At 40.9% G+C, this 21,396-nt stretch overlaps 1 protein-coding gene across 1 annotated transcript in view; it reads right to left on the reverse strand.

The window, feature by feature from the left end:
* Window positions 1–1,215: 1,215 nt before the first annotated feature.
* The window catches only part of adra1aa (adrenoceptor alpha 1Aa), a 40,115-nt gene continuing 19,934 nt past the window's right edge, over window positions 1,216–21,396 (reverse strand). The window contains exon 5 of the mRNA XM_062998279.1: window positions 1,216–2,415. Within this exon, the coding sequence (XP_062854349.1) occupies window positions 1,910–2,415 (506 nt within the window). The 3' untranslated portion in view covers window positions 1,216–1,909. The remainder of the gene's footprint in view (window positions 2,416–21,396) is intronic.

Consider the following 21,396-nt stretch of genomic DNA (forward strand, 5'->3'; position numbering starts at 1 on the left):
TCTCCAGGAGCACTCTTAATCTCAAAAACGCCCCCTTGTGTTTTTTTTTTTTTTAACTTTTGTTTATGCATTTTGTTTATGCCCTTTTTAGCGCATTTACAACGAAGCTAACCCACACCCCCTCCGACACGTGGGACATGCATCTTGTCACCTACACTTTGACCAGTGCAGTGCAGCTCACAACTGTGTACAGAGAGACACACCCTGAGAGCACTCTTTTCTCATCTCTGTGCAGGCACCATCAATCAGAGAGTCCCTATCCAGCTTAATCCCACCCATATCTGAACAACAGGCCAATCGTTGTTCATGTGGCTGCTCATCCTAGTCGGCAGGCAGAGCTGAGATTCGATACGATGTATTCGAGATCCCAGCTCTGGTTCCAGCATGTGTGTTTTTTGTTTACCGCCGCACCACCTGAACGCCCGACAATGCCCCCTTTCATGATTAGTCCCCTGCTAATTATCCTCAGCTGCACCTCATCTGAGGTAATAAGCTCAGGGCTTTTAAGAAGGGAGCTGGGGATCAGTCAGGTGGAGACTATTTTGATTTGGTTTGGTTTTTGACCTTGCTCCTGTCTGTCAACTCAGCCTGTTTTGTTAGTATGTAACGAATTGGGCTAGACGGGATGAGTGGCGGACACACACGAAGAGATATATAAACCAAAATGTTCAATAATAACACCTGTGACCTGTGAAAGCCACACCGACTTGAAAGACTCCCGATTACAAGAGATCCAGTCGTGTAGTGTGAACTGTGCAGCGACCTGACGACTTGGAAAGTCTTGTAGTGTGAACTTGACATAAGCTAAATGCTAATGCAAATTGCTAAAACACATGAAACATGAACCTAAACAAACCTAAACCCTATGCTAAGCTAACACAAAACATGAACAAGACTACTTCTAAATAAGGCTACTACACCTGGACATGACAAACCAAACGTGAGTGACCAGACATTAGCGAGCAGCCAGAGCAAAGTCTATGTCAGACCAAATAGTCCCCAAAGACTGGACCTCAACTGCCTCCTTATATGCCCCTGAAACGAGGTGCAGCTGTGGGTAATTAGCAGCGGGGACCAATCATAATGAGGGGCATTGGCATGTGCTCCTGGAAAATGGGGCGTGGCACATAAACACACTACAGGACCACAGAGATGTGGATGATGGTTACTAATTGTAAGTAAAATTGTCCCACTGTACTTGCAAATGGGTTTACCTCTTATAAGCATTTATTTAAAGACAAATGCAAAATAATCTGTCAATACATCGAGTTAATTTTACCTACAATATTATTTACAATAATTGTGCAATATTGCAAAATAATGTGTAACTTTTATGGAAAGTTTCTTAATCACTCAAATAACTGGAAGATTTTCTTACAATTTAAAACTTAAAACCATTCCAAATGAGGTTAAAACTGTTCTGAATGTAGTATGTAGTCATACACTTATTACGTCACTAATTTGAACAGAAGATCACAGGTTCTGTTATTTGGTCAGTCCTCTGTATGTGCCCTCACCATGGAACTGCCCTGGGAGAGTAGATTGTCCCAAAGGTGTCGTTACGTCCCCGTGACTCATAGAAAAACTTCCACCTGAACCAAATCAACATTGAAGAGTCCAACATCGATCATCTGCACCTCCGTACCCCCTCTGCCGGCCAAAATGGCAATGCAACAGGTGCTTAATGTGGGTGAGCTCCCAGAATACTTCAGCAGTTTCTACACCACACATTCTTTTACATTTCTGTGCAAATGTGCAAAATGTATCAATAAAATGAACCGGTGATCATCGGTCATCAGTTCAGTCTACATATACAGTAGCATCCTCATATCCTCTGAATGATCTCAGACATTCATCAGACCCTGACAGGAATCAGGTTACTCCACACACTGTGTGTCTCCTCTCTGGCTCACACAGCGTCCCCGTTCTCACACAATGAAAGTCGATGAATCTTAATGACGGGCAGAGAGGGGTTCACAGGTGTCGGTGGCTGTGCTGGATAGACCCCCTCACAACAACATGTCCTCAGCAGGTTCTTACCGCACAGCCGTGCCACCTTCGCCCCAGCGCAGACGCCGCTGCTGACCCCCGTCACCCCCACCGGAGAGGACGAGGGAGTACGGGACAGGGCCAGTGAGGAGGACTGGCTGAGACGCGAGGGCTCCATGCGGCCCTCTAAGCCCAGTGAAAGCAGCTGTGACTGGCCGTGGCTGGCAATGTGGCTCTGGCATAGCGGGTGCGTAGGTCTGGGACTGCGGTGCAGGCAGTGAATGCCCAGAACACTCAGAAAGGCTTTCTTAAACTCTTGGCTAAAGCATGGATAGATAATTGGGTTTATGCAGCTATTGAAGTAGCCGAGCCAGAATGTGATCTTGAACACTGTATCTGAGGGTCGGTAAGCAGGAAAGATGGAACCTAAGGAAACACATACAAGTCATGAGAATCCAAGATTACTTATACACATAAAGTCAAATGTTTATACGTGTATTTATATTACTAATATTATGGTGTAAATAAGATTTCAGTGACTTGTTCTGTGACTAATGGCTAGTGACTAATTGAAAAACACATCTTGTCTGAAACATTTTATTGAGGGTTTTTGAAAACAAAGCTGAAGTCATAATTTAACTTTGACAACCGCTGGAAATGTCTCACACATACTCATATCAGCTCCACTTTGTAGTTCTACAATTACTGACTGTAGTCCATTTGTTTCTCCACATACTTTTTTAACCTGTTTCACCCTGTTCTTCAATGGTCAGGACCCCCACAGGACCACCACAGAGCAGGTATTATTTAGGTGGTGGATCATTCTCAGCACTGCAGTGACACGGACATGGTGGTGGTGTGATAGTGTGTGTTGTGCTGGTATGAGTGGATCAGACACAGCAGCGCTGCTGGAGTTTTTAAATACCGTGTCCACTCACTGTCCACTCTATTAGACACTCCTACCTAGTTGGTCCACCTTGTAGATGTAAAGTCAGAGACGATCGCTCATCTATTGCTGCTGTTTGAGTCGGTCATCTTCAAGACCTTCATCAGTGGTCACAGGACGCTGCCCACGGGGTGCTGTTGGCTGGATATTTTTGGTTGGTGGGCGATTCTCAGTCCAGCAGTGACAGTGAGGTGTTTAAAAACTCCAGCAGCACTGCTGTGTCTTTTCCACTCATACCAGCACAACACACACTAACACACCACCATCATGTCAGTGTCACTGCAGTGCTGAGAATGATCCACCACCTAAATAATACCTGCTCTGTGGTGGTCCTGTGGGGGTCCTGACCATTGATGAACAGCACGAAAGGGGGCAAACAAAGCATGCAGAGAAACAGATGGACTACAGTCAGTAATTGTAGAACTACAAAGTGCTTCTATATGATAAGTGGAGCTGATACAATGGACAGTGAGTGTAGAAACAAGGAGGTGGTTTTAATGTTATGGCTGATCGGTGTATAAATCAGTTCAACTCTACACCCACACAGTTACTCAGTAAGTTCATGAATACCTATATAGAAACATATTGACCCACTTTCACTTTTTAAAGATGGAACCTTTTAATCAACCATGATAACAGCCATAGCAGCTGACGTGGCATTAAGAATCAAACAAAGTGGTTGTGCCAACTTTACCAGCAACATCTGCGACCAAGTGCTTTTGAAATCGAACTTTCTTATGGTTGTGCAGAAATTTTGCCCCCCTCTGTTTTTGCTAAATTATTGTTTGTTTAAGCACTATGTGAGGTCCTGGTGCTCTTGGCAAAGGTCATTTACACTTCTGTGATGCAGCATTAATGCAGAAAAGTACATTGAGATCTTAGAGCAACACGTGCTGCCTTCAAGTCGTCGTCTTTTCCAGGGACGTCCAACATTTTTCATCAAGACGATGCAAAACCACCTGCTGCACACATTACAAAGGCATGACTGCAGAAGAAGAGGGTACGGGTACTGGACTGGCCTGCCTGCAGTCCTGACCTGTCCCCAATAGAGAACGTGTGGAGAATTTTGAAACGAAAAATGCGACAACGACGACCCCGTACTGTTGCACATCTTAAGACGTGTTTGCAGGAAGAACGAGACAAAATAAAAGATGAAACATTAAATCACTTGGTCTCCTCGGTGCCAAAACGTCTTTTAAGTGGTGAAAAGGAACAGCAACATTACAAAGTGGTAAATGCTTTACCATCCCAACTTTTTTTGGAATGTGTTGCATGTCTGAAATGCAGGAATGGATGTTTATTAATAAATGAAATGAAGTTGAGCAGATAAAACATGAAATATTTCAGGTTCATCCTGTCTGACATCAAATAAAAGTCAAAGTAAATGTAAGAAATTTTCCATGCTGTCCCAACTTTTTCTGATTTGGGGTTGTACAACACAATGTTGTCATTACAAAATCTAATAAACAGCACACTGATATAAACTGTAGATTGGGTGCCACAACACAACATTGGTACTGGGCACAACAGTTTGATTCTCGCATCTATTCACTGTCTGTGACGAGTTATGCACTTCTGAAGAATTGGCTTCTCTAAATGACCTCTGTGTGTGTGTGTGTGTGATTGAGTGGGTAAGTGTGTGAGCGTGCAGCTCTCTGCAATAGATTATTGGATATAGGACCAGTGGTACAGAACCCACCATTACTCTGACCAGGATAGTGGAAAGTAAAAATAAATCCTCCTGATTAAGTGACAATGTGGCAGTGTATTCAATGTGTGTGCAGATAAATTGGTGTAATGGAAGAGAAAGATGTTTTTACCATGTCAGATATTTGTAATTTCAAATATATTTGATTTTTTACCATTATTACTAGAAATAGGCACAAAGTTTTAATTATACTGTAAATAAATAGATTTAGGTTTGTCACAGAGATTATTGTATTAACATGCATTGAATCTAATATTTTGGACTCTTTAATAAAATAGCTGGATTGATAAAATAGTAAAAATAATAACACAATAATGAAATATACTTCATACTTCTATATTTGGGTCTATTACAACCCCAAATCAGAAAAAGTTGGGACAGCATGGAAAAAGCAAATAATAATAAAAAAAACACAGAGTTTCTTACATTTACTTTGACTTTTATTTGATTGCAGACAGGATGAACCTGAGATATTAAATGTTTTATCTGCTCTTCATTTCATTTATTAATAAACATCCATTCCTGCATTTCAGACATGCAACACATTCCAAAAAAAGTTAGGACAGTAAAGCATTTACCACTTTGTAATGTTCCGTTCCTTTTCACCACTTAAAAGACGTTTTGGCATCGAGGAGACCAAGTGATTTAATGTTTCATCTTTTATTTTGTCTCGTTCTTCCTGTAAACACGTCTTAAGATGTGCAACAGTACGGGGTCGTCGTTGTCGCATTTTTCCTTTCAAAATTCTCTATTGGGGACAGGTCAGGACTGCAGGCAGGCCAGTCCAGTACCCGTACCCTCTTCTTCCGCAGTCATGCCTTTGTAATGTGTGCAGCAGGTTGTTTTGCATCGTTTTGATGCAAAATGCTGGATGTCCCTGGAAAAGACGACGTCTTGAAGGCAGCACGTGTTGCTCTAAGATCTCAATGTACTTTTCTGCATTAATGCTGCATCACAGAAGTGTAAATGACCTTTGCCAAGGGCACTGACACACCTCCATACCATGACAGACCCTGGCTTTTGGACTTGTTGCTGATAACAGTCTGAATGGTCCTTTTCATCTTTGGTCCGGAACACACAGAGTCCATTTTTTCCTAAAAAGACCTGGAATGCTGATTTATCTTACCACAATACACGTTTCCACTGTGTGATGGTCCATCCTAGATGCCTCCGAGCCCCGAGAAGTCGATGCCGCTTTTGGACATGGTTAACATAAGGCTTTTAAGTGGCATTTGTGCATGTAACTCCGTAACTCATGTAACTTTACGCACTGAAATTCCTCCAGATTCCTTGAATCATTTAATGATATTATGCACTGTAGAGGGAGAAATATGCAAATCCCTTCCAATCTTCCCAGGATTTTATTCCAGCTGTGGGAACCAATTTTATATTCTAAAAGCTTATTTAATTTCACTACAAAAAGCACAGCAGCACCTCTGCACTAATAGAATGACCAACCCTAGTCCTTGTGTAATCAAAGTTTGTTTATACTAATCTCTAACCTTAGTTAGTCCATCACACTGCCATAAATCAGACTTCCAAATGTTTATTTATGCCTTGTAACTTTTTTATGTTTTTAAAACTTTTTTTACTCAAGGTTAACAGTTCCTGAACAGTTCAGGTTAATTTAAACTAAATGAAGTAACAGCATTCACACGACAACTGAGAGGAGAATTAAAGGGGACAATCCACACTCGCACTGTAGCTAAAAGCACCTCACAATCTTGTAGAGGTACATCAGCTCGGCCATTAACAGAATTGAACTGTCACAGAAAGCCACCTTACTTTGAAATGAATCTTTCGTCTTTAAAGCTAAGGACAGTGAGTTGTCTCGTAGGGCATTTTATGAGCGATTCTGGCGGGGGTTATGTACGTGGGTCGGATAAAGATGAGGGAAATAAGAGTGCAGCAGAGGAAGTTTCTGTCTTACTGAACCATTACACTGCCCCAACATAATACATCAGCATGAGGGGTGAAATTCTATTGTACTGTTTAGGGCTGGCACAGTCCGATATTGGCCCAAATCACTGGATCGGATATCAAAAGGAAAAAAACGTGTAATTCGATCCAATACTGTTGCTTAATGTAAATAACACTTAATGTAAATAACACCTAATGTAAATAACACCTAATGTAAATAAGGCCATTGTTTGTGTGTAAAGCAAAGATACGTTCCAACAGAATGCCGTTTATTGCCACTCACTCAGCAACTGCCGTAACAAGGTTCATCCACAACAGCCATTCAGAAATGAAAACACACTGATCTACTTAAACTTTTAGCATTTTAAAAAATCATCTACTACTGCCACATCTAAAAACACTGTTTAAACACAATAAAAATCATCTACTACTGCCACATCTAAAAACATAATTTAAACATAATAAAAATTATTTAATAAATGATAAATCGCCCACCTGAGATAAAGAAATCCTATCTTGTCCCGAGTTGGAGATCTCTCACATCCTCAACGATTAATCCATTAGTGTTATGAAAAAAAACAAACTACACCGATTACACCCTGCTGGATTATGAAGAGGACATCTGTGGCTAAATGGGAAATGGTGTAGTTTGTTTTATTTCATAACACTAATGGATTAATCATTGAGGATGTAAAAGATCTCCAAGAGATAAGATAGGTTCAAGATTTTTTTTTTTTTTTCTTTATCTTAGGTGACTTTCATTTTAACCTAAACCACTAGCTTTTGAACAGTGTTTTACATACCAACCGCTTCACACACAACAGACATACAGCAACATCAGTTTCCAATGAATGCATTATATAGGACTGGTTTAGAGAAGACTTATCTTTAAGAAAACCATAAAAACAAAGTAGAACTTAATGGCAGGATTTTTTTTTCCAGCTGTGGGAACCAATTTTATATTCTAAAAGCTTTTTAATTTCACTACAGAAAACCACAGCAGCACATCTGCACTAATAGAATGACCTACCCCAGTCCTTGTGTGATCAAAGTTTGTTTACACTAATCTCTAACCTTTAAGTCCATCACACTGCCATAAAGATGATTTTTATTGTGTTTAAACAGTGTGTTTAGATGTGGCAGTAGTAGATTATTTTTATTGTGTTCAAACAGTGTGTTTAGATGTTGCAGTAGTATATGATTTTTACTGTGTTTAAACAGTGTGTTTAGATGTTGCAGTAGTAGATGATTTTTACTGTGTTTAAACAGTGTGTTTAGATGTGGCAGTAGTAGATGATTTTTATTGTGTTCAAACAGTGTGTTTAGATGTGGCAGTAGTAGATGATTTTTATTGTGTTTAAACAGTGTGTTTAGATGTGGCAGTAGTAGATGATTTTTATTGTGTTCAAACAGTGTGTTTAGATGTGACAGTAGTAGATGATTTTAATTGTGTTTAAACAGTGTTTAGATGTGGCAGTAGTAGATGATTTTTATTGTGTTCAAACAGTGTGTTTAGATGTGACAGTAGTAGATGATTTTTACTGTGTTTAAACAGTGTGTTTAGATGTGGCAGTAGTAGATGATTTTTATTGTGTTTAAACAGTGTGTTTAGATGTGGCAGTAGTAGATTATTTTTATTGTGTTTAAACAGTGTGTTTAGATGTGACAGTAGTAGATGATTTTTACTGTGTTTAAACAGTGTGTTTAGATGTGGCAGTAGTAGATGATTTTTATTGTGTTCAAACAGTGTGTTTAGATGTTGCAGTAGTAGATGATTTTTATTGTGTTTAAACAGTGTGTTTAGATGTGGCAGTAGTAGATGATATTTATTGTGTTTAAACAGTGTTTAGATGTAGCAGTAGTAGATTATTTTTTTAAATGCTAAAAGTATCAGATCTGTGCCAGCCCTAGTTTTTAATAATCTAAAAATGTGACAGAACTGTAACAGAAAATCTCAACTCTGCATCAATTCTAATTGGTCCATCGCGTTTGACTGACATACACATCTTCCAATTGTAGACACTTTGGACGACACGCCGTAACAGCTCGAACGTAAGTGAAACCAAAAAAGCTGCTAAATGTTTTGTGTGTAAAAGTGAAAATAAAAACAGCAGTTTTGTATAAGTGTGATGTTGTAGCTTCTGTATTTATTTCTTTAGAATATTTGTTTCACAGTCTGAGCATTGTTATTTAGATAGCTAGTTTAACCATGGTGCATTGAGACGTGTATTATTACTGCTTAGTTGTTTGAGAGAAGAAATGACGGTATCGGATTGGTATCGGTATCGGCAGATACTCAATTTGCAGTATCGGTATAAGTATTGGACATAAAGTGGTATCGAGCCAGCCCTAGTACTGTTTAAAATGAAGTAAGTGAAGACTGCTACGTAAACTAAGTAATGTCTTCTCTTAATTCATGTGGTCATGTTTTTAGAGAAATTGTTTTATCATGCAGTATATTGTTTACAACAATTGGCAGGGAATTATTATCCAAAATGAAGATAATTTTTTATGTTTTGTTGTTTTACTAACTCTGTCAGAGCTGCTGGAGTGTAAACAGCAGAGACAGACAAATTGTGCATTAAAATGAAAACAGCTTCTGAGATTTCCTTCAAAAAAATATACAAACAAAAATCATAAAAAGTAAGACTGTTGCTTCAGCTCCAGCAGATCAAACTCTCTATCAAAGAGGACCTCTCAGCTGGGCTCCTGTGACCCTGGCCCTTTCTGAAACCACAGAGTAGAAAAAATAAACAACCCTTTCTACACTGTGGTGAGTAAATCAACACATGCAGACAGATGATGGAGCGTCACATTCTCTGTGGAGACTTCTTGTCATGATGCTATCCTTGAACCTCGTGACCTTGTTAGCAGATTTGTTTTGTCTGTTTTATTAGGATTTTAACGTCATGTTTTACACTTTGGTTACATTCATGACAGGAACTTAGTTACTCATTACACAAGGTTCATCAGTTCACGAGGTTATATCAAACATAGTCATGGATAATTTAGTGTCTCCAATTTACCTCACTTGCACGTCTTTGGACTGTGGGAGGAAACCGGAGCACCCGGAGGAAACCCACGCGGACACGGGGAGAACATGCAAACTCCACACAGAAAGGACCCGGACCGCCCCACCTCTGGATCGAACCCAGGACCTTCTTGCTGTGAGGCGACAGTGCTACCCACTTAGCCAGTATTTAAAATCTCCAGCAGTGTCTGATCTAACACACCACCACCATGTCAGTGTCACTGCAGTGCTGAGAATGATCCACCACCTAAATAATACCTGCTCTGGGGGTCCTGTGGGGGTCCTGACCATTGAAGAACAGCATGAAAGCAGGTTAGAAAGATATGTAGAGAAATAGATAAACAACAGTCAATAATTGTAGAACTAAAAAAGTGCTTCTATATGGTAAGTGGTGCTAATAAAATGGACAGTGAGTGTAGAAACAAGGAGGTGGTTTTAATGTTGGCTGATCGGTGTATTTTACCTACAGGAAATTAATGTGACAATATATAAAGTGACAGACATGGAACTGCATTAGATATTTTAATTTCTGGCTGCTCTGATGGTCGCATATACACCAGCAGAATGTTTTAATTTCTCAGCTCAGTGGGCAGCAAAGATCTACCAGTGTAATGAAGAAGAGCTGTTTCCTTCAGGCTGAGCTCTTAAAACAGCCCGTGGGGGTGAACTTTTACTGACCCATCAAACCCAACTCTTCCAACTGTATAAAAAAAGTCATTTAACTTTTCTTTTGGGAATTTCAATTTCCACATTGTGCTCGCTACTAAACAACCCCATATGCACATCTACTACTGTGACCATATTGCTTTAAAGCAGCAGTCTTGTCCGAGATGACGACCCTAATCCACTGCTCTGTGGTCTAATACTTGTGGTCTTTTGCGAACCTTAGCATGGGTCTTGCATTATTCCCATAAAATGCCCCTTTTAAGGCTGTAAACAATCTGATGCTCCCTGGTAGTGTCCCCCAGGCAGTAAAGTCAGAACTGAACCCTTGTTTTTCTCACTCAAAACTTTTCTTTTCTACTCTTTTGGCATTAAAATAATTAGTTTCTTTTTTACTCTGTTTCTTTAAAGGTATTAGCAGCACTTTTTCCACCTGGCTGGTCCTCTAGCAAGAGGCCAGTGATGACCACAGCAGTGATTTTTTTTTCTCATTAAATAAAACGTGGTTCAGTTTATCATTTAATCAATACATCATTAAGTACAATAAGGTGTGCTTGAGTTGGAATTCAACAGACACGAGAATGGAATTGCTGGAATACATACCACCTCCTTATTTCTTCACTCACTGTCCATTTTATCAGCTCCACTTACAATACAGAAGCACTTTGTAGTTCTACAATTACTGATTGTAGTCTATCTGTTTCTCTACATACTTTTTAACATACTTTCACCCTGTTCTTCAATGGTCAGGACCACCACAGAGCAGGTTTTATTTAGGTGGTGGATCATTCTCAGCACTGCAGTGACACTGACATGGTGGTGGTGTGTTAGTGTGTGTTGTGCTGGTATGAGTGGATTTTAAATACCGTGTCCACTCACTGTCCACTCTATTAGACACTCCTACCTAGTTGGTCCACCTTGTAGACGTACAATCAGAGACGATCGCTCATCTATTGCTGCTGTTTGAGGGGGTCATTTTTGAGATGTTCATCAGTGGTCAAAGGACGCTGCCCACGGGGCGCTGTTGGCTGGATATTTTTGGTTGGTGGACTATTCTCAGTCCAGAAGTGACAGTGAGGTGTTTAAAAACTCTAGCAGCGCTGCTGTGTCTTATTCATTCATACCAGAACAACACACACTAACACACCACCACCATGTCAGTGTCACAGTGTCAAAAAACAGATGGACTACAGTCAGTAATTGTAGAATTACAAAGTGATCCTATATGGTAAGTGGAGCTGATAAAATGGACAGTGAGTGTAGGTGTATATACACTACTATCGCTACTCTTATGTTCCAATAAGTAATCATGTAAAATCTCTTTCATGTGTTAGAAACCTACAATTTGCTTAACCACACAACTTAACAACCTGAATTTTTCCCTAAAGACTAAATTATTTGTGTATAATAAATGAAAGGAAAAATAACCCATAATTACAGGTGCAGCCAGAGGCTGCATGGATTACTGTTTGTTTTTCATGCTGAAGTAAAACGGTACCACTGTATGAGAGACGTGTAATAAACCCATGCTATGCCCCACGCTTGGACCACACCCCCTGTTTTTGGTGTTTTCAGTACCCGTTGTAACTGTTTCCCACTGGCTTTTTAATATTGCTCACCCATTTTCAACCCCTTGCCTGTTTATGGATTATGCTTATGGATTCTGCAATAATAAAAAGATCACCAGCGTTATGCACTTGTGTCCTGCCTCCTCAGCCCAGCGTTTCAGAATGCTTGGGCCCAAGGACACAGCATGTCGGTGAGCAATGAGTATGACCAAAATTCAGCAATAGGAAATGGCTGTTCAGGCTCATTGCCTGCCCCGGATGCCACGCTGCCACCTGGGAGCTTCTCCAATTCAACTTGCAAGTTAAAGTTCAGTAAGCCACAGAGTGGCTCTCTCTCTCCATGGTGGATTTGGACTCTATTCATGTCCCACTTTACATACCACTAAGCACACCCTCATCACATGATATACCTTCTTTGCCACCTAATAGTCTTATTTTCTAATATGAGATTTAAAAGGAGTTTGTCCGGACCCAAAACCAAATGAGAGAGATGGAGTACACTTTCTGCTCTTGTGGCTTACTGGCAAAGTATGTGATTGGGGTGTGGGTTTAATCCTGGAAGAACAGCCAGGACTTTAATGCCATGCCGATGAGCAATTTTTCTGTCCTGATGTAGAATCAACCCTCAAAATTTTTTACGGGGACACATAGGGCTGGGCGGCATACCGTGAATACATATATACTGTATATATTTATATTATATTTATATATATATATATATATATATATATATATATATATATATATATATATATATATATATATACAGTGTATCACAAAAGTGAGTACACCCCTCACATTTCTGCAAATATTTCATTATATCTTTTCATGGGACAACACTATAGACATGAAACTTGGATATAACTTAGAGTAGTCAGTGTACAACTTGTATAGCAGTGTAGATTTACTGTCTTCTGAAAATAACTCAACACACAGCCATTAATGTCTAAATAGCTGCAACATAAGTGAGTACACCCCACAGTGAACATGTCCAAATTGTGCCCAAAGTGTCAATATTTTGTGTGACCACCATTATTATCCAGCACTGCCTTAACCCTCCTGGGCATGGAGTTCACCAGAGCTGCACAGGTTGCTACTGGAATCCTCTTCCACTCCTCCATGATGACATCACAGAGCTGGTGGATGTTAGACACCTTGAACTCCTCCACCTTCCACTTGAGGATGCGCCACAGGTGCTCAATTGGGTTTAGTCCATCACCTTTACCTTCAGGTTCCTCAGCAAGGCAGTTGTCATCTTGGAGGTTGTGTTTGGGGTCGTTATCCTGTTGGAAAACTGCCATAAGGCCCAGTTTTGGAAGGGAGGGGATCATGCTCTGTTTCAGAATGTCACAGTACATGTTGGAATTCATGTTTCCCTCAATGAACTGCAGCTCCCCAGTGCCAGCAACACTCATGCAGCCCAAGAACATGATGCTACCACCACCATGCTTGACTGTAGGCAAGATACAGTTGTCTTGGTACTTCTCACCAGGGCGCCGCCACACATGCTGGACACCATCTGAGCCAAACAAGTTTATCTTGGTCTCGTCAGACCACAGGGCATTCCAGTAATCCATGTTCTTGGACTGCTTGTCTTCAGCAAACTGTTTGCTGGCTTTCTTGTGCGTCAGCTTCCTTCTGGGATGACGACCATGCAGACTGAGTCGATGCAGTGTGCGGCGTATGGTCTGAGCACTGACAGGCTGACCTCCCACGTCTTCAACCTCTGCAGCAATGCTGGCAGCACTCATGTGTCTATTTTTTAAAGCCAACCTCTGGATATGACGCCGAACACGTGGACTCGACTTCTTTGGTCGACCATGGCGAAGCCTGTTCCGAGTGGAACCTGTCCTGGAAAACCGCTGTATGACCTTGGCCACCATGCTGTAGCTCAGTTTCAGGGTGTTAGCAATCTTCTTATAGCCCAGGCCATCTTTGTGGAGAGCAACAATTCTATTTCTCACATCCTCAGAGAGTTCTTTGCCATGAGGTGCCATGTTGAACATCCAGTGGCCAGTATGAGAGAATTGTACCCAAAACACCAAATTTAACAGCCCTGCTCCCCATTTACACCTGGGACCTTGACACCAGGGAGGGACAACGACACATTTGGGCACAATTTGGACATGTTCACTGTGGGGTGTACTCACTTATGTTGCCAGCTATTTAGACATTAATGGCTGTGTGTTGAGTTATTTTCAGAAGACAGTAAATCTACACTGCTATACAAGCTGTACACTGACTACTCTAAGTTATATCCAAGTTTCATGTCTATAGAGTTGTCCTATGAAAAGATATAATGAAATATTTGCAGAAATGTGAGGGGTGTACTTATTTTTGTGATACACTGTATATATATATATTCAATATTACTTTTTACATGATGTTAAAAATGACCATATTTGATATATCGAGTATGTATAGGATACACAGGTTACCATTTGAGAACATTTAAAACAGAGCACAAGCGTTGTGCATAACACTTTATCTAGCGTATGAGCGGGTGGGCATGTGTACGCACACACATGCAAACTGAATCACTGAGCAAAGAGTCAGAAACGACTCTTTTCAAACTAATTATTCATTGGAATCGAATCAGGGAGCTGTGCTCTTATCTATGGTAAAGATTAATTCATTTTGCTCACACAAATGAATCAGTTCATTTGTGAAAGAGATTCATTTGTGGTTCAAGCCTTGAAAAACAGCTTCCGAATTCAGATTTGGGCGGAATTTCAATCTCTCTCTTGATTGGTTGTAAAGGCATAAGTGACAGTTTAGTGAATGAATTACCAGTTTCAGCTTTTTACCTTATAGGAGGATAAACACAGTTGGAAATGTATTCATATATTCTGGAAATATTCTGGAAACATATAAGGACGCCTTCAAGAAGAAAGACAAGGTGATTATATGCCTTATGGAACGACACACGGATATAAATTTGTTTCGCAATTTGAGGAACAGAAGCTCAGGTACACAGCAGTTATGATTTTATGCTGCTGTGTGGTTGATCTGGGTCGCGATGCTGCTGTTTAACGTGTACTTTCATTTTGCAATGATAGCAAAGCATTATTAAATATTTAACTTTTGGGGATTTGATGCTCATTTATTTGAAGTAAATGGACAGTATAAATGTGATTGTGAGATTCTGCTGGTTTGTTTGATATAAATGTTGTCTATATAAATACAAATACAGCCTGTAATAATACAAAATATAAACACTGTAATTAGTCAGAATTTATCAGAACTACAATGTTTTGTGTTTTTAAGAGAACTTATAAACATTATAAGGTAAAATACGGGCTGTGGCCTGCCATTGTACTTTAAGTTTACATTATATCGTATCATTTTGTATATCGCCACTTCTCAAAAGCATATAGAGATATTAGTTTTTTAGTCACATCGCCCAGCCCTAGGGGCACAAGGGTTCCATGTCCCAAATAGCGCTTTTCCACCAAAAAAAACATGGTTCATGAACTGGTTCTGTTCGGGTTTCTTCTAACCTTGGTGTTTTGTAGAGAACCGACCCGCGTTTCCACCAGTTTTTTGGAACCAAGCTGCGTCATCAACAGTGGGCGTTACACAACCAAAGTAAAGAGTGGTATGATTGTGGAGCCTGTAGATTACCTGTGAGCATTTGTGCTGTTGTTACAGATGTTCGTTTTTTATGCAAAAAGCATCGATCAGCTATTGGTGATAAAAAGACGTAGACATGTTTGTCACAGATGTTTTCTTTAGTTCATTGACGTGAGAAGCGTTTTGTCGCGGGACCCTTAGTGCAAATACCGATTTGCTCAGTGCTCGGCTTGAGCGATAAAACATCACTAAAGTTCCACGACACGAACAAACATCTGGGTGAAACAACCATCAAATCCAGTCTAAAAGCTCCACATGTATCTGTGTTTAGCTGTATTAACTTCATGAGTGGTGGTTCTGCAGCTCGGGCTTCTGAATCCACAAAAAGCTTCACCTCAATAAAGCGTAACGTGGCTTAATGTACTAAAAGTACCACACATGAACACTCAATTTCTTTGTTATTACTGGTTATAAGTGCTCTGTACTGGTTATAAGAGCTCTGTACTGCCCAAATTCATCGCTCATTGTTTTAGTACAACAAGCCACGTTATGCTTTATTTTTCACGTTAAGTGTTTATACTGTCCGGGTCACTTTTACCACGTTACATCACACAGTTCATCTCTTTGAAAATATCAGCGAATATCAGCGGCAAACTGGCTCAAAATGTAATCAGGTGAACTTTAACAGATGAAAGTGGTTTAAATTCTATATAATGTTATAATGTCTCATGTGAAAGCGTCCACTCCAAACCTCTCCACTGTGACACGCCCACAGATGACGTCACGGTTCGCGCTGAAAAACCGAGTATTCTGCGGTGCCAGATTAGAACACTAGTTCGCTGTCTGAAACCTCTTTTTTCCTGTGGAAACACGTCGGTCCACGTCGGTGGAAAAAGGGTAAAAGAGACATTCAGTATGGTCCAGCTGGCTGCACAGGGAGCTTGAAAAACAGAGTCCCAACAATGGAAAAGACAAGTTTTCACTTCCTGATGGTGCCACTACACTTCTTGTTGTTGCTCAGTTTTCTGGGCCAGCTGTGGACTTTGCTCTGCTTTTTGTATCTGCTAAAGACATCGCTCCACATCCTGTAACTGCTGAGGACGCTGTTTTGTGTTCTGTGCTTGCTGAGGATGGCACTCTGCATTCTGTGCCCCCTGAGGACGTCACTCTACTTTTTGTGCTCACTGAGAACGTTGCTTCGCCTCCTTTGCCTGCTGAGGACATCGATTTGCCTCCTGTACCCACTGAGGAAACTGATGTGCTTCCTGTGCCCGCTGAGCACGTCGCTCCACCCCCTGCTAAGGATGTTCCGCTGCTTCCTGCACCACCTGACAAGTTCTGTGACTCGACTCCATGCAGGTACCCTGGCCCACCCAGATCTGCCATGGATCCCACCCGGCCCACTAGTCCTGTTGCTAGTTCCAGCTGGCCCTACAGTCCTGTCTCCAGTCCTGCCGTGGATTCCAACTGAATTCCTGTGTCGATGTTTCCCCGAATAAATACAGCGTCCTGTTGCCCTAGGGCCCAGGACCCCCCATCAAGCCTGTCATGCTGATTGGGAGGTGCTATTTAAAGGGGGGAAAGGAATTCTGTAACATACTCCCTTGTCGCCTCTTTAGCATTGTCATAGAGATATTTTCTTTTCATGTCTGTGTCCCATGCCCTGTTTACGCTTCTTGTTTTTAATTTGTTCCTTGCCCATTGTTATCAGATTTCCATTGAATTTTCATAGTGTGTATATCAGAGATGTTCACAAGTCACAAAATACGAGTCCGAGTCAAGTCACGAGTCTTTAGGCTAGAGTCCGAGTCAAGTCACGAGCCAAAATAATCGACACAAAACATACAGTGTATCACAAAAGTGAGTACACCCCTCACATTTCTGCAGATATTTAAGTATATCTTTTCATGGGACAACACTGACAAAATGACACTTTGACACAATGAAAAGTAGTCTGTGTGCAGCTTATATAACAGTGTAAATTTATTCTTCCCTCAAAATAACTCAATATACAGCCATTAATGTCTAAACCACCGGCAACAAAAGTGAGTACACCCCTTAGTGAAAGTTCCTGAAGTGTCAATATTTTGTGTGGCCACCATTATTTCCCAGAACTGCCTTAACTCTCCTGGGCATGGAGTTTACCAGAGCTTCACAGGTTGCCACTGGAATGCTTTTCCACTCCTCCATGACGACATCACGGAGCTGGCGGATATTCGAGACTTTGCGCTCCTCCACCTTCCGCTTGAGGATGCCCCAAAGATGTTCTATTGGGTTTAGGTCTGGAGACATGCTTGGCCAGTCCATCACCTTTACCCTCAGCCTCTTCAATAAAGCAGTGGTCGTCTTAGAGGTGTGTTTGGGGTCATTATCATGCTGGAACACTGCCCTGCGACCCAGTTTCCGGAGGGAGGGGATCATGCTCTGCTCAGTATTTCACAGTACATATTGGAGTTCATGTGTCCCTCAATGAAATGTAACTCCCCAACACCTGCTGCACCCATGCAGCCCCAGACCATGGCATTCCCACCACCATGCTTGACTGTAGGCATGACACACTTACTCCTCACCTGATTGCCGCCACACATGCTTGAGACCATCTGAACCAAACAAATTAATCTTGGTCTCATCAGACCATAGGACATGGTTCCAGTAATCCATGTCCTTTGTTGACATGTCTTCAGCAAACTGTTTGCGGGCTTTCTTGTGTAGAGACTTCAGAAGAGGCTTCCTTCTGGGGTGACAGCCATGCAGACCAATTTGATGTAGTGTGCGGCGTATGGTCTGAGCACTGACAGGCTGACCCCCCACCTTTTCAATCTCTGCAGCAATGCTGACAGCACTCCTGCGCCTATCTTTCAAAGACAGCAGTTGGATGTGACGCTGAGCACGTGCACTCAGCTTCTTTGGACGACCAACGCGAGGTCTGTTCTGAGTGGACCCTGCTCTTTTAAAACGCTGGATGATCTTGGCCACTGTGCTGCAGCTCAGTTTCAGGGTGTTGGCAATCTTCTTGTAGCCTTGGCCATCTTCATGTAGCGCAACAATTCGTCTTTTAAGATCCTCAGAGAGTTCTTTGCCATGAGGTGCCATGTTGGAACTTTCAGTGACCAGTATGAGAGAGTGTGAGAGCTGTACTACTAAATTGAACACACCTGCTCCCTATGCACACCTGAGACCTAGTAACACTAACAAATCACATGACATTTTGGAGGGAAAATGACAAGCAGTGCTCAATTTGGACATTTAGGGGTGTAGTCTCTTAGGGGTGTACTCACTTTTGTTGCCGGTGGTTTAGACATTAATGGCTGTATATTGAGTTATTTTGAGGGAAGAATAAATTTACACTGTTATATAAGCTGCACACAGACTACTTTTCATTGTGTCAAAGTGTCATTTTGTCAGTGTTGTCCCATGAAAAGATATACTTAAATATCTGCAGAAATGTGAGGGGTGTACTCACTTTTGTGATACACTGTATATTGGAAATGTAGTGTAGAAATAAACAAATAATCTGTAAGTTCAGATAAAAAACAACAACAGATTAGCGACTGTATTTTGCCGTTTTACTCTGTGCCTTTGCTTTTTTAGTCATTGTGCAAATGAATGTAATTCCCATAACAAGAAGGTTCCAGTTAAAAGCTTAAACTGGTACGTTTTGTTTTCATTGCAAAACAAAAGCGCAATAAATCAAGGCACAGTGTCCAAAATCCAAAACACAGCAAAAACAATCATAACCGCTTATGTTCTTCCAGATGCTATTAAATTTATAACCGTGTGTCCCATTAGGAATAGAATCCGTTATTTTGTAAATGTGCATATAATTAAAAACCTCCAAACTTTTCCCGGTTGTGAAGTAAAACACGAACTCGTTAGAAAGCCGATCAAGCGTTTCATTGACACATCATCTGAGTGATGCTGCAATACATGCAAATAACAGCATTTCTTACTAAAAATTACAATCAGAAGGTCTGATTGGTTCAGAAAGCGGTCTTTCAACCATTAGCGCCAATTCTGTAGGAGCGTTCCATTCACCCCAGTTGTTCCTGTGATGTGCACTACGTAGGGTATTCCACCATTTTTAGTGAGATTCCAATCCAATGGTAATGGAAATGTTCAAATGAAGTAAACTTCAAACTGTGTCGGAAGGGGCATGGGTTAGCTTTGTGCGGGGATCGGCATTGGTGGAGAGGAAGCATGACGCAATCGGGCAATTGGACGCGCTAAAAAGGGAGAAAATGCATAAAGAAAAATTTATCAAAATAAAAAAATTGGCACCATTTCGCTTCTTCACCGCTCATTAGGTATCTTTTCGCATTCCAAGAATTTGTTAAAGAATCTAGTTAAAAATCTAAGACATAATCTCTGATATACTGTATGTCTTAAGCCTTTTCATGCCTCCACTGATAAGTCATCTGGGCCAACTGCCTTTCCACTCTTCATTCTCTTTATAGTTTCCCTCATTTCATTCTTGCTCATCTGGTTCAATATCTCTACATCATCCAAACTTCTCTCTGTCTTATTTTCTTTTACTTTATTCGGAAGGTCCTCAAAGTTTTCTATATCTTGCTCTCCCAGGCTCTCCCCTTGCCTGTTTATGCTTATTGATCAATTCCATGAAGTCTGTATGCAGACACCACACCTTTACTTTGGTAAAACACACACAGCATCCATTCAGCAGTCTTTACAGCATCCAGTATTTTCCAGGCACCATAAATGTCTTTCTACACTACAACCGCACGCCTTGTACTAATTAGAAAGATAAATAGACAGTGAGTACAAATAATAACCCATTCTATTTTTATCCAACCTCTACCCCAATTATTCCAACCTCTACTTCTTTTCATCCTCCCCCTTATTCATTCCCAGGTCTACTTGTTTTAGTTAGTCAAAATCACATTCCTCAGCCACACTCATCCCATCCCCCTGGGCCTCTTATCATGTTACCTGTCGGCCACTTTTCCATACCCTTCCCCAGGGAGCATTTCATCCAACCCTTAACCTCATCCATTAAAACTTTGCCATCCTATTCACCAGGGCCCGTTTCATCCGAAGCCCTAACCTCATTCATCAAACCTTGTATACACAACTTGGACAATGGACTAGCACCTCCCAAATGGTATTGATGCATAATAGTATACCCTCCGACACGTGCGCAGTAGCCGACTGCGATGTTTTCCCCCGTGTCTGCATGGGTTTACTCCCACAGTCCAAAGACATGCAAGTGAGGGGAATTGGAGATACAAAATTGTCCATGACTGTGTTCAGTATAACCTTGTGTGAACTGACGAATCTTGAGTAACTACCATTTCTGTCATGACTGTAACCAAAGGGTGTAAAACATGATGTTAAAATCCTAATAAAACAAACAAACAAATAAGGTCCCGGCTCCCACCCTGTATAAACAACAGCCAATCAGTGTTCGTGTAGCTGCCCAGCCTGCCAGATGGCAAAGCTGAGTTTCGAACCGTCTAAATGTCTAGAAGTTCTAAATGTCAGCTCTGGTGCGCTAGTGTGTTTTACCTCTGCGCCACCTGAGCGGCCTGTAAAGTATATTTCTATAGGGACGATGTAAACATTTGTATAATAAAAGGCATGTTAAGAAAACATAGGCCAGCAATTTAATGGCTATTTTGTGTGTTGATCTCAGAAAATGCATCATTCAAATATCTTTTTGCCATATTTGTTTAGAATAATACATTTTCTTTTTGAACTATTATACCTCGAGGGCATAAAAGATAACGTTTTTATGATTGAAATGAAACAATCATTGTATTTTATATGTGATGAATATAGATGAGCCCTGCTTTGTAGTACTGCAAAAAGGAAAATAATGGACATCTACAGTATATCTTAAAGAAATCAAGGACTCTAAATGGCAAAAGTCATTTGTGACTTTGAGAAAGCCAGTGGCTCTTCTCTTAGAACCAGTATAATCAGTATGTGTGTGTGTGTGTGTGTGTGTGTTTCCTCAGAATGTAAAAATATACACCGATCA

This window comes from Trichomycterus rosablanca, chromosome 7 (assembly GCF_030014385.1).
Source record: "Trichomycterus rosablanca isolate fTriRos1 chromosome 7, fTriRos1.hap1, whole genome shotgun sequence".
NCBI classification, from domain to species: Eukaryota; Metazoa; Chordata; class Actinopteri; order Siluriformes; family Trichomycteridae; genus Trichomycterus; species Trichomycterus rosablanca.